At 43.9% G+C, this 15,392-nt stretch overlaps 3 protein-coding genes across 4 annotated transcripts in view; 1 reads left to right on the top strand and 2 right to left on the bottom strand.

The window, feature by feature from the left end:
- Positions 1-820: 820 nt before the first annotated feature.
- On the top strand, positions 821-1,574 carry e(y)2b (enhancer of yellow 2b). 2 transcript variants are annotated; one of them, XM_086838959.1, is made up of 3 exons: positions 821-1,053; positions 1,114-1,256; positions 1,310-1,574. In XM_086838959.1, exons 1-3 carry the CDS (start codon positions 974-976, stop codon positions 1,441-1,443), a joined length of 357 nt encoding a protein of 118 aa, XP_086695085.1. In that variant the 5' UTR covers positions 821-973; the 3' UTR covers positions 1,444-1,574. The 2 variants fall into 2 exon arrangements, with proteins under 2 accessions (XP_086695085.1, XP_020800030.2); XM_020944371.2 differs by having other exon boundaries at positions 848-1,053; positions 1,114-1,252.
- Positions 1,426-2,644, bottom strand: LOC110177587 (uncharacterized). The gene is made up of 2 exons (XM_086838958.1): positions 2,426-2,644; positions 1,426-2,364 (listed from the first exon to the last, which is right to left on the bottom strand). The coding sequence occupies exons 1-2, from the start codon at positions 2,477-2,479 to the stop codon at positions 1,720-1,722; spliced, it is 699 nt and encodes a 232-aa protein (XP_086695084.1). The 5' UTR covers positions 2,480-2,644; the 3' UTR covers positions 1,426-1,719.
- Alh (coiled coil domain containing protein Alhambra) overlaps positions 2,461-15,392 on the bottom strand; it is a 31,258-nt gene continuing 18,326 nt past the window's right edge. Inside the window, 9 exon segments of the mRNA XM_086838960.1 lie at positions 2,461-2,644; positions 3,132-3,681; positions 3,807-4,242; positions 5,216-5,386; positions 5,460-5,637; positions 5,703-7,401; positions 7,904-8,279; positions 8,345-8,561; positions 8,564-8,842. Of these exon segments, the coding sequence (XP_086695086.1) occupies positions 2,600-2,644; positions 3,132-3,681; positions 3,807-4,242; positions 5,216-5,386; positions 5,460-5,637; positions 5,703-7,401; positions 7,904-8,279; positions 8,345-8,561; positions 8,564-8,842 (3,951 nt within the window). The 3' untranslated portion in view covers positions 2,461-2,599.

Here is a 15,392-nt window from a genome sequence, read left to right as displayed (position 1 = left end):
TTTCAATTCGGAAAGGTGTTCTGTTCTAATTTTTATAGCGCTAACAAATCTGCATACTGCGTTTTGAAATTTAGAAAATTCAATTTTTGGTCGAATTTAGCAAATTTTAATGATAACACCTTATGTTTTCTTCAAATTTCGGAAAAAAATGCAAACATTTATTTTGCCACTAGACATGGCTAGATCGATTCAGCTGTTCATTCTGAACAATAATATATATGATTTATAGGGTCGGAAATGATTCCTTCATTGTGTTTTAAGCTTCTGATTAATACTAAGACAGCAAAAAGGTATAAAAATTAACGCATTATTGGCTTAGTTATGATGTTTGCAAAACACTGAATTTTTACAAAAATTGCCTGTTTTTATACCTTTTTTCTGGTTATAATAATTTCAGTCCGATGCTCTTAACAGCATCAACAAACGCAGTATGCAGATTTGTTAGCGCTATCGAAGCTAACACAGAACAGCTTTCCGATTTAAAATTAATGCATTTCTGGCTTAATTATAATGTTTAAAAAACGTTGATTATTCAAAAAAAAATATCGTGTTTTTATACCTTTTTGCAGGGTATTAGTATTATTCAGAAGCTTAAAACACAATGAAGGAATCATTTCCGACCCTATAAATCATATATATTCTAGATCAGAGTGAACAGCGAAAATCGATCTCGCCAGGTCTAGTGGAAAAATACATTTTTGCAAAATTTCAAAAATAGATAAGGGGTTACATCTTAAAAATTGCAAATTTAAATTTTGAATTAAAAATGCTAATATTATATTATATTTATTTTTATTTTTAAAACATCGAAAGGATCGATGTTTGTACAAAATTGAACCTAGTTTACGTGTAGTTTCAGTTCAAAAGCCTTTTGGGGTTGCCAGTTACACTTCGAACGTCTCCCTCTTAAAATTTGATATAGAATTAAATATTAAACAATTCGATAATCTGTTTGAATATAAGGACACAAATCATGCCAAACACCAAGGAAATGGGGACGGATGCCAATCTGGAGGAGAAAACCGCAAGGCTAAACAGCCGCGATAGTGCCGTGTAAGTTATGGGTCCGTCTTTTTGTTTTGTTAAAACCTGGTTGCTGGAATCCTGAAACAGACTGAAGGACCTCATGAAGAAACGCCTTACGGAATGCGGATGGCGAAAGGATATTGAGCAAATGATCCGTCAGACTATTCAGGAGCACGGTGTGGGCAATTTAACACGCGCCCAACTCGCTGAGAAGATTGTTCCCCAAGTAGGTAAGACCACTCCTTTGTTGCCCTGCTTACCCACATATTGGCCATTATGATAGGCACGCGCCTTGGTTCCCGACGTGATCTGCAAGGAAATGCTGATACGTGTGCATCATGCCTTGGGATCGTCGCAGCCAGTGGAGAGGAAAGGAATGGGCAATCGAGACTGTCAAGATTAAATTCTAGCACATGAGTGTCTGTTGATTTATTTATGTCTTCATTAATTAAGTAGATATTTACAGTCTTATGCTAGTTACTAATTGCGTCATATTGGTAATACAAAATATGCATGTAATAATAATAAACAACCTATGTTGCTATGTTCATGTTTGGCTAAACAAAATTTGTGGGGAAACTAGGAACGCGGGTTGGGCTCGGGGGCTCTCTGGTTACTATTTGTTTATGTTTAATTATGCTACAAATAATATAATAAGGCTAACTGTATTAATTCGTTAATCTTGCGTTACGTTTACTTATTCAAAAGCGAATCAATTGAAAAGTCTTTGAATTTGGCATTGCTATCATCGTTGAGCAGGTGCAGTTGCTCCGGCTGCTCCAGCTCCGGCTCCGGCTGTGATGTTGCCGCTGGTGTTGTTGGCAGCATTTTCATGAGTTTGTTTCGTGGCTTGCGCAAAAACTTTGTGTTTATTTGAAACTTTGTGGTGGGTGGCTTATGCCCTGAACTTGGCTGGGACTGGATCTGAAACAAGGCTGTTGTTGAGTCTGATGCTCCTGTTATGTCTACTATTGCCGACTGTGATGTTTGGACCGTTGGGTCAACTGCTTCCGCTGTTGCTATTGTTGGGACCGTATTGATTGTGTTGCGATAATTCTGTCGCCATGCACGCAACTCTCCTTTTCCCAAGGCTTTCGGTGCTGTAGCGTGAGTGGCTGCTACTGCTGGGGCTAGAACGTTGGTCTTAGCATAGGCATTGGGCCCAAAGCACTTGAGAAAGTTCTGCACATGCAACAGACTTTCATTCTCGTTGGTGGGTTTAGACCTTCTTTGTTGCCTGTCCTCGTTTTCATCCTCCGCCTCGTAATCCACCGACGATTGCTGCTGCTGTGAGGAGGATGAGACGGTGGACGATGAGCTACTGCTATTGCTGCTGTGCTGTGAATAATGGAGATTTAATTAGACTAATTCTTTGAACGGATTAGAACCATAAACTTACATCGTCGTCATTTTTGTCTATCAGCTGCTGGTGAAGGCTTGGTTCTGCTGCCATCTTTAGCTCACCTTCGGTGCGTTTACTATTGTTGTTTTCGTTGTGGTTAGAGCCTCCTCGTTTGGCAAGGGATTTTGGCTGTTGCTGCGGCTTCTGGCTCACTGGCTTACGGTACGACTTTCAGCTGGTTTTGGCTTGGAGGTTATCGTCGCGCCTTAGCTGGGACTGGAATTAAAAAGAAAATTTTAAGGACTTAGTAGGGTCTTCGTGAGGAAAGATTCTTAGTCAAGATGGCTTATAGGATAACATAATATAGCTTCTGGAATTATTCTCTCTCTCACAATAAAAAAAAACAAACAATTTCCACCTGAAATGGGATATTTACAATGAAAGAAGATGGGCGCAAAGCGTATGACTTGGAATTCGTTGTGTGTTGCGTGTGTTTATTTTTTTGTGAATTTCTTGTAAGGTCGCAGGATTGCCTGATTGAACGTTTGATTGATTGAATGAGTAAGAAGTGAGTGCATAGATGATGAGACATGAGGCATGACGCAAATCAAAAGGTGAATAAATGCACACAGAACAGGCATTATGGCGATTATTATGAACTTCTCCATCGTCCGTGTCTGGGGACAGGTACATGCTCCCAACAATCACAAAATTCACACACACACACTGAGGAACACGCTCTTGCACACGCACTCACAACTACCTGGTGATGCGTGCTGTAGAGCGCCGCGTGGTGCGCCGCATAGGAGGAAGAAGAGGTGCTACTTAAATCGTCAATGCCAACGCCAACGCTGCCGCCACCCACTTGAATCTGAATGCTAGGATGTTGGTGTGGTGGGTGTGGATGTGGGTGGTGGTGCGTGCCCGTGCCCGTGCCCGATCCCGTGCCCGATCCCGCTGTTGTCGAAAAAGTAGTTGTGGTTGTTGCTGCAGCCACGGCAGTCCCTGCTGCTGACCCACCTCGTCCAATGCCTGCAACGGCAGCACCGCCTCCAGCGCCAGCTCCAAGGCTCATTCCCACGCCCAGCAAATGGGCGGCTGCCACAGCGGCGCTGGTGGCGTGATGCGATTGATGCAGGTGCTGCTGCTGTTGGACCTGCTGTGCGTGCTGCTGATGTTGCTGCTGCTGGGAAGGATGTGACGAATGCTGCGAGTGCTGCGAATGATGCTGGTGATGCAGGGCGTTGCTGTTGGCGTTGATGCTGCTGCCTCCGCTATTGCTGTTTGCAGAATTGTTGTACGCCGAAACGTGTCTATAAAGTAAAGGTTTTGCTAATTAGATATCATTTCAGATGATATATTTTGGAAATGTCACACATATGCACATTCCTTCTGCAAACACTTTTAAGGTGATCTTCCTTAAAATGGAAACACTCACCTCAATCCTAAGCTGGCTGCATTGGTCATTGTCATGCCGGCAATAGACATTGGTGTAGTTGAGGTTGTTGTTCCGCTGCTAGCATTGGAGGATGTGGCTGGATTGTTGCTGCTGCTGCTGCTGTTCACGCTGTTGCCGACGATGCTGTTGCTGCTGCCGCCACTGTTGTTGGTGTTGCTGCCGCTGTTGTTATTGTTGTTGTTGTTGCTATTACTGCTACTATTGGTGGCACTGTTCCCGCGATAGTCCAGCACACCGCTTGAACTAGCAGGCGCCACTGTGGGCCGGCTGCTGATCATGGTGGGAATAGTGGTGTTAATGGCCGTAGTGGCCAGGGAAACTGCCGCTGCGATCGTTGTGGCCGCATTGAGAGCGGTAAGGTTGCTGCCAAGACCGATGCTGTTGTTGTTCGTATTGCTGCTGGCGGTGTTGGAGGCTAGTGTGGAAATGATAAGAGTTGTACAAGTTGTTGTTGCTGTGGTTGTTGAAATCATTTTGGACATTGCTGCTTTATAAGCATATTTTTAGTTAGATTGTGAGTACGCCCAGTGGGTTGTTGTTCCATCGCCAGTAGAGTTGTGTGTGCATGTGTGTGTTGTTAGTGGTTATAAAGTGCGAGTGTTGTGGCGTGGAGTGTGTGTGCTCGAGTGTTGTGGTGTGCCTCTTTCCACGGCATGCAACAGACAGCAACACAACGCAATAAACTTAAGAAACCTTAGGATAATCTTCGAACCCAAGTGAGAATTAATCGAAACTTAGGAAAAGAAATTTAGAATGTTTTGTTATATTAAAACCTTTTATTCATTTCTCAAATAAATAAAATCGGAAAAAGCCTTAGCCTTAGCATATTGCGACAAAATAACTTAACTAAATATAAACTTGGCCAATAAAATCATTATAATTTGTTACATAATATAAGTAAGTATAATTAAGTTGTGTATAGTTCGCCGTTAATACAAGAGTGTAGAACTAACTTAAAAGTGTGGGCTGGGTTCGTCAATAATGACACAGAAGAAAGTATGCCGTAGTGTGAAAAAGGTTTGTCGATAAATGCAATAATTGTATCGCCCATCAGACAGTCACTTCTTTGCAAATATTATGTACATGTTTACTTATATACAAGGACCGTATTTTAAGCAGTTTTGGGGACAACTTAACCTAAGCCACTTATGACTAAGACTGAAGAGGATTGCGGATGGAGGCAACAATTCCAATCGTAAATAATATGTACAAGGAATACCAAACATTAAAAAGAAAATGAAAAATATAACGTATCAAATGCAAATTTTGGTCTGTGATCAAGTGACAGTGTGTGAGAGTGGCATGTGTGGTGAGTCCTCGCCTCCGGTTGCCAAAAAGAGCTGGCCGACACCAAGAACAATAGAGAATTCCGCCTCATCTCTACTTACCGTGCGCCTCGGCCTTGGCATTGCTGCTGCCGCCGATCGTACTCAATGGGATCTGGAGGCGGGCATTCACGGCCAGAAGGTGATCGCGGCGTGCTATAAGACTGGTCACATGCTCCTCCAGCCGCAGATTCTCGCTCTGCAGCTGGTGCAGGCAATTCAACAGCGAGGCAACTGTAGATAAAAATTTTTAACGTTAATCCCTGTGGACACATACCTCTGCTCCCGAAATACGACTCATACTCACTGTCAAAGTGCTGCGCCTGCTCCATAAGAAACTGCGAGCCCTGCTCCCACTGGCGCTCCAGCAATTGCTCCAGACTCTGTGGTATGGGCATGTTGCCATTGATCCCGCCACCGCTGAACATTGATTGAAGGGGATTCGGTGCTGGCGTTGTTGCAGCATTACTGGAAGCGGCATTGCGCTGGAAGTAGAACAACATCAAAGTTATTTACAAAACTAGAAGGTATTAGAAGAGATCACTCTTACCTGCTTGCCAGGAAATGGCACCCCAGTGTACTGTGAGTTCATGGAGTCGGGCGTGTAGATCGAGTGATCCTGAACCTCCATGTGCAGCTGCTCGGACAGCTTCTGGGCCACACTGCTATTGGGATTCAGCTGGTTGCCCAACATATGGGCGGCCGTGTGCGTGATGATAGAACTGCCTGGCGTACTACCAGCAGATGTGGCTACGGGTGTGGCCGGCGGCGTGGGTGTGCTGCTGCTGGTTGGATTGCTTGAGCCACTGGCTGCCGCACCATTCTGCAGTATGCGCACATCCTTGAGATCCTGTTGAACACTGCTGTTTGCAGCATTAGCTGCTGCTGTTGCAGCTGCTGCTGCTGCTGCCGCCGCTGCAGCTGCCGCTGCTGCTATCGTAGAGTCCTTTGCTTTACGTCCACGTTTCCGCACATTTCCCGGCTGGACAGTTGCTGCCGCCGATGCCGAGGTAGGAGCCGCTGCAGTCAGGGAACTAACCGCAGCCGTTGCCGTGTGCATGACGGATCCAGTCTCCGAGCCGGGTGAGCTGGGCGGTGAATCCTTAATGGCACTCACTGGCAGCATGGGCACATCCAACTGGACTTGACTCTCGTACGTGAACTTCAAACCGCCGCCGCCGCCGGCCATCGAATTGAGGGGCAGCTGGTTGTTGCTCAGCGAAACCAAGGCAGCTGTTGTCGCCGGCACTGCGGATGATGAGGAGCTCGTTTGGCTGAGATCGGGCGTTCTATTGGTTGGTTTCGTCGCAGAAGGAGTAGGAGTGGTATTCGAATTAGTGAATTGCAAAATCTCAAGATCTTCGTGCTGTTGACTCTGTGCTGAAGACGCTGGCTGCTGCTGCGAGGGTTTAAAGCTAGTTGTGGAGCTAAGAGGAGCAGTAGGGGCTTGGCTGAGATTAGGGGGTGGGGAGTTGGCTCTAGCGGGGGTGGCATACTGCTGCTGCTGCTGCTGCTGCTGCTGCTGTTGCTGTTGCTGCTGCTGCTGATACATCTGCGTCTGCTGAGCACGCAACATTTTCTTGTTCAGGGGCTTGTTGGCCGAGCTGCCATTGGCAATGCTGTTGCCTCGATAGTTGCCTGAAGCTGTCATGTTCACCGGCGAGTCTGCAAGATTCACCACATTGGCCACGCCACTGGCACCGCCACCGCTCGAAGAGGAGGTGGGAGATGTGGACGAACAGGACGACGAGGTCTGCTCGCCATTATGATTCGTATTGTTGTTGCCGTTATTGTTTCGAGTATTGCGACTTGTTGCCGTTGCTGGCGGGGAATCAATCGATGACGAGGACAGAGATTGCAGCATTACGACGGGCGAGAACACCACTGGAGGTGCCACAGTCCCAGTCGCAGGCGGTGGCGGTGTGGGCACCGCAGTGGCACTGTGGTGGGGCGAGCTGTGTCGACCCTGCTTCTCGGCAGTGGCCGTTGTGTTTACTGCTGCCGGCGATGCAGTTGCAGCTGCATCGCCCTTGCTGACTGCAGCTCCGCGTTTCTTGCCTGACCTCGAGGTGGTTTTGCTATTGGCGGATGTGGCCGAGGCACTGGCACTGGAGAGCGAGGATGAGGATGTGGAAGTGGAAGTGGAGGTGGAGGACGAGGGAGAGGGAGAGGCGGCAGTGGAGGAGGCGTGATGGTGTTGATGATGGTGGGCATGGTGGTGACTACTGCCACTCTCGCCAGAGCGCGATCTAAGTACGTGTGGTGATTGGGCGTGTGTGTGGACAGTGAGCATATATAGTGTGGTGTGGTGGGAAGACATTAAGCAAATTGGGAGAGACAAAGAGAAGAGTGTTTGATTTTATAGATCGCTCAATTTGATTTGTTTATTATTGTCAACTTGGCTTGGACATAAAAAAAGGATAAAGGATGTAATGAAATGATAGAAAATGGAGGTGTAATTTTAAAAATATTGCAATCTGGCGACCGTGAAGAGTCAATAATAATATCTTGCTGGAATAAAATAATATTCCCAAAATCCTTACACTGAAACCGAATCGAACAACAAAGGGTGCAACTAAAGCCCATCATTTGATGGAAAAAATAGGGTTTTTGAATAATAATACTACACACGCTCAGCAACAAAACAACAGCAACACACTTTAAACAAAAGGGCATAAATATATAAATAAAAGCAGGAGCAAGGCACAGCCGTCAAACAAAAGTATATGAAGTTATCCACAGAACACATACCTGCTGCGACGTGCAGGTGGCGCCTCCTGTTCCTGTAGCTGCTGCACCCGCGTCGTCTGCTTCTCATAGCTGATCTTCAGGTAACCGCTCTCCGTGGTGGTGGCAGTGAGATTACCCCCGGCGGAGATTGCAGTACCACTGGCAGAGATGATGCTGCCACCGCTATTGCCACTGACTAGGTTGCCGCTCAACGCCGGTGAAGATTTGCCGCTTTGGTGCTGGATGACCGACGAAGAGCCACTGTTCGCACCACCTCCTCCAAATCCTGCGGCTCCTGTTCCACCACCTCCCATCGCTGTGAGGCTACCCTGTTGCTGCTGCTGCTGCTGCTGCTGGGATGGTGCCCCATTGCCCCGCGATGCTGCCACATGGGATTCTGAGAACGGAGAACATGTATAGAATTATAAAGAGTTCTCTCCGGAACTTTTCCTAAAAACTTACCGCTGCTGGGATTACTGCTACTGCTGCTGCTACTGGTGGGCAGATTGATTCCAGGTACATTGGCCGTGGACAGGGGCACTGAGACATACAGACTGGGTGCATTGCCGCTGCTCCCGCTCGATGCCTGCTGGCTGTTGCCGCTATCCTTGTTGTTGCTACTATTGTGCTTGTTGCTGCCACCGCCAACTCCTCCACTTGCGGCGCCACCCGACTTGCTCTCGTCTCTGTCTTTGAATAGCTGCCGGTGCCGACAGCGGGGGCTGCTCCTCCACCGCCAGCTGCCATTCCGCCGGAGCTGCTTCCGGTGCCCGCGGGAGCTGCAGCATTGCTGCTGCCGCCTGAGGTAGTGCTGCCTGACACTGGAGAGGCCGTGGCTGCGGTTGCCGCCGTTGCACTCGCTGTCACCGCAATGGACGCACTTGTTGAGCTGGACAGCGGTGCATTTACCTCTGCGGTGGCGGATGTTTGGTGGGTCGGCGGGCTGAGCTCTGTACGTTGCTGCGGGCGAAAGGAACAGAGAAGGAAGTGGTAAATTAGTATGTGATTCACACAAGTTACTATACTAACACTAGCTGATAAAACCTCAAATACTTCGGAGTGATAAGCACTGTAAAGCCCGCAATTATCATCAAGTGGCTGGCTCAAGTTTATATTACGAATGATGCAATCAAAGGGGAGAAGAATATTAGATTAAAGGCTTGTAAGCACCCCTACTGAATGTATGTTTTTGGAATCGCATGGGAAATATTGTATACGCCCTTTTAAAACCTTTTAACCCTTTTAAATTAATATTCATTTATAGCTTATAGATTTATACTTTCTTTGACAACATAACTCTGCGAAACACTAAAAAAGGAAATTAAAAATTGAATGTAAACAAGAATGGATATCTATGGATATATTTTCTGTTCTGTGTTAGTTTTAATAGCGCTAACAAATCTGCATACTGCGATTGTTGATGCTGTTAAGAGAATCTGACTAAAATTATAATAACCTGCAAAAAGGTATAAAAACAGGCAATCAGTGTTTTTCAAACATCATAGTTAAAATTTTGGAAAAAATTTTGAAATATTTACAGCGACTCGTACTTCCTGTCAAGTTTCTTAATATAAATTTTGTTAGATTTATATAGTATGTCTAGGGATTTTAAAATTATTATTTGTAAATTATAATTACTATCTTTATGTGGCCACCTTTAAAGTCATTTTATATTCATTTTTGTAAACTTATCCTTGCTTGAGGAATTTTAATCAATAAATGACTATAATTTTCATAAATTATTTTCATATCAATAACTTCCATGGGAAATATAATTAATTTTAATATCAGTTAATTGACAATCAATCAAAGTTCGGTCTGTGTTTTATGTTTCAGCAGTACATTTGGATTTAAATGACATCAAACACATCATGAAAATTTTCTTGAATAAACAGCTGTGCATCCTCTATATTTAGTTGGCAAGATCTTTAATCCAAGTTTAATGTATTTATTTAAAATATAATTAAAAGTAAAGTATATACTCTTTTGTGGGTCTAAAATAAATCGCATAGTGTTGTGCTTGCTTCTCTTCTGATTTGCTTTTTAGCTTTGCGGTCATTAGCAACATCCGGTTGGATGGTGAGACATGTAAACACATGTTTACAACGCCATCAAAAGGCAAAAGAATAATAAACACAAAAAAAGACAAACCAACGGATAACAGTGGCACTAACATACTGTTAAATCACAGTGAACCACTTTTCCCTGTTGTTGGTGGTGGTTGGAATAAGTTATGAGAGAGAGTGTGACGGAGAGAGGATCTCTGCTGCATGTGTTCCATTTAGATAAAATATGTATAAAAAAAAAGGCTAAGCATTAATGCAACTCAAAAAGCTCTTATCGCTGATGTTGCTGCACAACAACACAACAACAAAAATAAATAAAAACGAACGGAAAACGCACATGAGTCAGAGCTTAAACAAGAATGCAGCTGCAACAAATGTTGCTGCAATGCTGGGCGAGTTTTTCACGTTGTTTTTTTTTATTTTTTTGTAGTACTTTGTGGTTTTGTCTTGGCATATGTATGCTGCCATATGCAGCCTATAGATATACATACATACATATTTATAAACATACAAACTTAAATACACATACAAAATTGTGTGGGGCAACAAATGTTACATGCACCGAATGCACAAAAAAAAAAAAACAATAAAGAGAGCAAGGCCCACAGATTGGGAGAGGAGCAGTACCACAACAACAACAAGAGCTCTGCTCTACTCAACCACCCGCTCTCTCACTCTCTCTCTCTCTCTTTTCGTTTCCCCTTCCTCAAACCGAGAGTTTTTGTTGTTTAATTTCGGGGTTGGGGGTGCAACAAACCACACACACACATACACACTAAAAACACACACATTGTAGTTCGGTCACGTAGACCGAAAACAGACAAAAGAAAAACCTATGAATGGCGTTGCCACCTAATATTGCTATTTTCCAATAGGAAATCCCCTTTTATTGGGATTCCCGTAGCCTGTTGCTTCTTAACATTCGTAACATTTTCTAACCGGAGACGCCTCATAAGATTCCTACAAGTTTGATTGATGGCATACTTTTTTAATTTATAAGCTACATACATTGAAATACAGAATTTCATGGATACAGATAATATTTAAGTACATGTATCTTACGGATACAAAGAAACCAGATTGAATACATCTCTTTTACAAGACAACATATTAAACCATTGTTTTGTTTATAAAAATTCGTATATATTAAATCTTTTCATAACTCAAAGGAGTTGGTATTAAATAAAAAAAAAGGAAGCAAGCTAACTTCCAGCTAAGAAAGTCCAACTAGAAATTTATCATAAGTAGAGCAAAAATGCATTAATTTCAATTCGGAAAGCATTTCTGTGCTAGTTTTTATTAGCTTATAAATTGTGCATACTAAATATTTAAATATGAAATTAAATTAAATTAACAAATTCTTTGAAACCCCAAAGTCAGAATTACATAAATTTATAGCATTTAATATGAGAACCCTAAAATGACTTTAACTCACAGTGTATCGTTTGGTTTTCGCTTATTTGGAAATTGGAGAATTGTTTAATCCCTTTTCATGGTCAAATCCTGTATGTTTTTTTGGAAGCTACTTCTCCCGTGGGCTTCTAACCCTCTTTCTCTTATTCCATTTTTCCGGCAGGCCAGCTGCCGAATTGTGATTATCCTGTTGCTGCATCTAATGGCCTGAAGCATGAGCTGGAATCAGGATAGCAAATAAACCAACCCCTAAGCTAACTATATATATGTATTTCTTTCTTTTTTTTTTGACAACTTGAGCGTGCTTTGCATTCGGGAATCGCTTTCGCGGCACATTTCAATTTTATTTCCATTGTGCGACAAATTGAATTCAATACAAGGAGAGCCAAGTCGAGACAGCCGGAAGTAAAATACCAACTATAAATATTATATTAGCGTGTCTGCTGCTATATACATACATACAACCATACATATATCTTTGTGGAAACTCCTACCCTTCGCGTGTGGCTTAATGGTCACACAGAAAGGGTTGTCCTTGTCCCCTTTGCGGAAAGACTTTGGCAAAAATAAAAATAAAATCATCCGAGCAAACAATAAGTTGTCGTCGCCAAATAAACGATTGAATTATTCAAATTGAATTGAACGTTATTTTTTGTTGTTCGGCAAACAGGAGGAGGAAGGAAGTGTTGCTGGTAGAAAGCGAAATCAAAAGGAATGGAATTTCTCAGATTCCCTGAAATAAACAAAGCGTCTGAAGATATCCTTTATTGAATTAAGGCTTAGACCGTAGCAAATGGTGGGGAATGCCTGGCAAAGGGGCAACTACTTACAAATATCTACTTATCTAAGGGATAATTGAAGGATCAAAGAGAATAAAGGATGGGATTTTGGCAAGTGCTTCTTGCTTGATTAGATAGAAGGTCCTGTTGTTAAGGAAATAATTCAATAACAATATAACGTTTAAATAGTATATAAATTGATTAGAGTTGGGCTGACAATACGAATGTCTAAAGTGGGATTACTTGACCAAATTTATAGTTATATGGAAAGATTTTATTTCTGTATCTTATATCTAATTTTTATACATAAATATGTAGAAATTTGAGACCTATTGTATTTAAAATACCAAGTCTGAAGTTCATATATGAGCATTTTAAGGTCTTTTTGAGAAGGGAATTTCTTGAAAAACAAACTATTTCGAAATTATCTCTAAAATCTTATTCCAGAAACTAACCGATACCATATCTTTAGGCCCCACAATTGCCATTTTAAGTTAAGGATTTACATATGATTATAATTCCTATTTAATCCGACATTTGGAGGGAAAACGATGGAATACAATGAATGCCAATTAAAATAACAATTAGAGCAAGAATTGCGAACGAGCAAGCAAAATGAAGTAGGTATAAGGTAAGACGAGAGCAGAAAAGGAGGAAAAGGTGAATAAACACACGGATCCCAAAACAGGACAACGCAGCTCAGGCTGGGCTGGCTTACCTGGGAACTCAGCCAGCAGCTGTAACAAGATCGAATCGAGGATCAATCAGCAGCCAGGAAGCAACAGCCCAGCACAAGTACAAAAAAGTAAGGGTAGCTCTGAGGAAGGAGCTAAGAAAGGGAGCAAAGGAAGATGTGCTGCGCCTGGCAGCTGTCGTAAACTAGAAGCAAATGTGCACAAAGCAGCGACCTGGCCCCGGTGCAGGACACAATGCGATACTCCCAAGGATATGCCCAGGCAACCGGCGAAACCGGCCTGCCTTTGGGATGTGTTGTTGTGTTCCTTTTTTTGCCGTCTCTCGCAGGCTCTGTGAAAATAAAAGAGGAAAAGGATAAGGCGAACAGCTGTCTGCCAGGAATCCCCTCCACTGGCTGATCACGTAGTCCACGAACGGAGCGGGAGTAAGGACCGCCCTTAATGGCACTTACACTAATCAATAATCGAGTACCATGTGTCACAACTCTGATATATGCGTTTTAAGCCAATTGGAGTGGAAGGAAGGAAGAAGTAGAGATGCGGGACAGGGGCGGGGCCTGGCATAATTGAAGGTGTCTTCACCTCCCCTTCGGCAATTCTTTTGTTTTATTTTCCAGCCAGCAGCATTCATGGCAGGTGGCTCGCTCTCACCGCGCTGCAGGTGCATATGTTGCACGTTGTGCGTTGCACTCTGTAACACGCCGTAATGCGGTTAAATTATTGATGGAGTGTCAGGACAAGGATATGGGGGTTGCATTCGAAATAAAGGACCCATTAACGAAAGTATTGACGAGGGATGAAACTGTAGGGAATTTATATAAGATACTAAGGGCCAATTCAATATTTACTTCACATTATAAAAAACAATGGAGCCATCAATCAGATAAGACAAGTAAAACCCGTAGAGAATGGATTAGTTTCTTATCAATCTTTCCAAGACAACAAACGGATTAAGGATCTAATGTCACAATTTGATGAACCATAGTATTCCATAAAATTCAGAGATCCAGGGGTATTATGATTTTTTTTTAATTACCAATAGTTTTCCTAGTCTCCATTTAGTTTTCAAAAATTCTTTATCTAGCATACTTTGACTACTTCTTGCCGGGCTCCACGTTTTCCTACAAATCTTTTTAGTTGACATGAAAGACAAGACAGCCTTTCCAGGGAGTTCTGAAAATAGATTCGAGGGATTGGCGGGGACAGATGTTCCAAATGCACGGATGCCTGTGGCGCCGTGTTTTCAGAATTAAGGGGCGAGTGTGTTGTCGATAAGATGTCTTACCCCGGAAAGCAGGAAGCGTATTTTTAAATTGTGCGGATATGTGGTGGCGGCTCCTGCGGGTCCTCCTCCCCCGCCGGCTGAGGCTCCACCACCCAAGTAAGAGGGCGACGCGGACGCGGAACCGCCGACATATTCGATGGTTGCCGAGGGGGTGGTACTGGCAGAGGAGGGTGATGACGAGGCGGAGGTAGAGTGCTGGCTGTTGTTCGGATGATGGCTGTGATGCTGCTGCTGGAGATGGTGGTGACCCGCCTCGCGATCCCGTTCCCGATCCCTCTCTCTGTGACGACGGTGCTCACGATGCTCCCGATCCCGGTGCTTGTGGTGGCGGTGCTCCTTGCCCTCCTTTCCCTCTCGTTCTCGCTTCTCGCGCTTCTTCTTCTTGTTCTTTCGATGCTCCTTGTACTCGGCCATGTCGATGTGGTTGTTGTTGCTCTCGGCGGATTCCGCCTCGGCGGTGGCCGCCATGCTCACCATGGTGGCGGTGAAGTCCACCAGAGCGGCACTGGCCACGGTTGTGGCAGCCACAGCTACGGCGGGCGCCACGTCCATCGGCTGCGACTGGGACGTGTCCATCATCATCATTTTGCTGCCTCCTCTCCCTCTTCGTCGTTGCTTAACTATTTGTGCGAGCGAAAGAGCCAGGTTGCCTTTGGTTTTTGGTTTTTGGGGCCCCGCTCTCTGCCTTGCTTTGTGCTCTGTAATTAACTGGACAGGCTCTCTCTCTCTCTCTTCCTCTGTCTCTCTCTCTCCAGTTCCTTCAGTCTTCTGGCTCTTGGTTTTGATTCTTCTTCAGTAGCTTTCAGCTTTTGTTGTTGTATCGTGTTTTCATTATTATTATTTCTGTCTTTTGTATTCACTCACAAGCAAACACACACACTCATACAATCACAATCACAAAATCACAGCGCATACGTGAGAACCACCTCCGCCTTCGTCGCTCTCGCTCTTGCTATCCACACCGTTTCTGTTGTTGTTGTTGTTGGGGTGAATAACTTGCGTGGCGGCGACTCTCTCTCCCTCTCAATCTCTTACTTCTGCTTCACACGTTCTCTCTCGCGCACAGTCGACGTTTAAACTTTTTCACCAAAACTTAATTTCTTTTAAATGAAAACCTGGCGTTTTTGGCCTTTAAACATGCATGTGGCCACGTGAATATTTTCCACATATTTTCAGCACATAAATCAGATTCGATTACACGGAGTTTCATTCACACAGAAAACAAAACATTTAACCGAAAATCAACACATTATCCACTGTAAATCCAGAGTG

The sequence above is a fragment of the Drosophila serrata genome, unplaced genomic scaffold, assembly GCF_035046125.1.
Source record: "Drosophila serrata isolate PLE 108 unplaced genomic scaffold, ASM3504612v1 contig_360, whole genome shotgun sequence".
Taxonomy (NCBI): Eukaryota; Metazoa; Arthropoda; class Insecta; order Diptera; family Drosophilidae; genus Drosophila; species Drosophila serrata.
The sequence above is the reverse complement of the archived record's forward strand: the minus strand, read 5'-3'. Positions and strand labels throughout refer to the sequence as shown.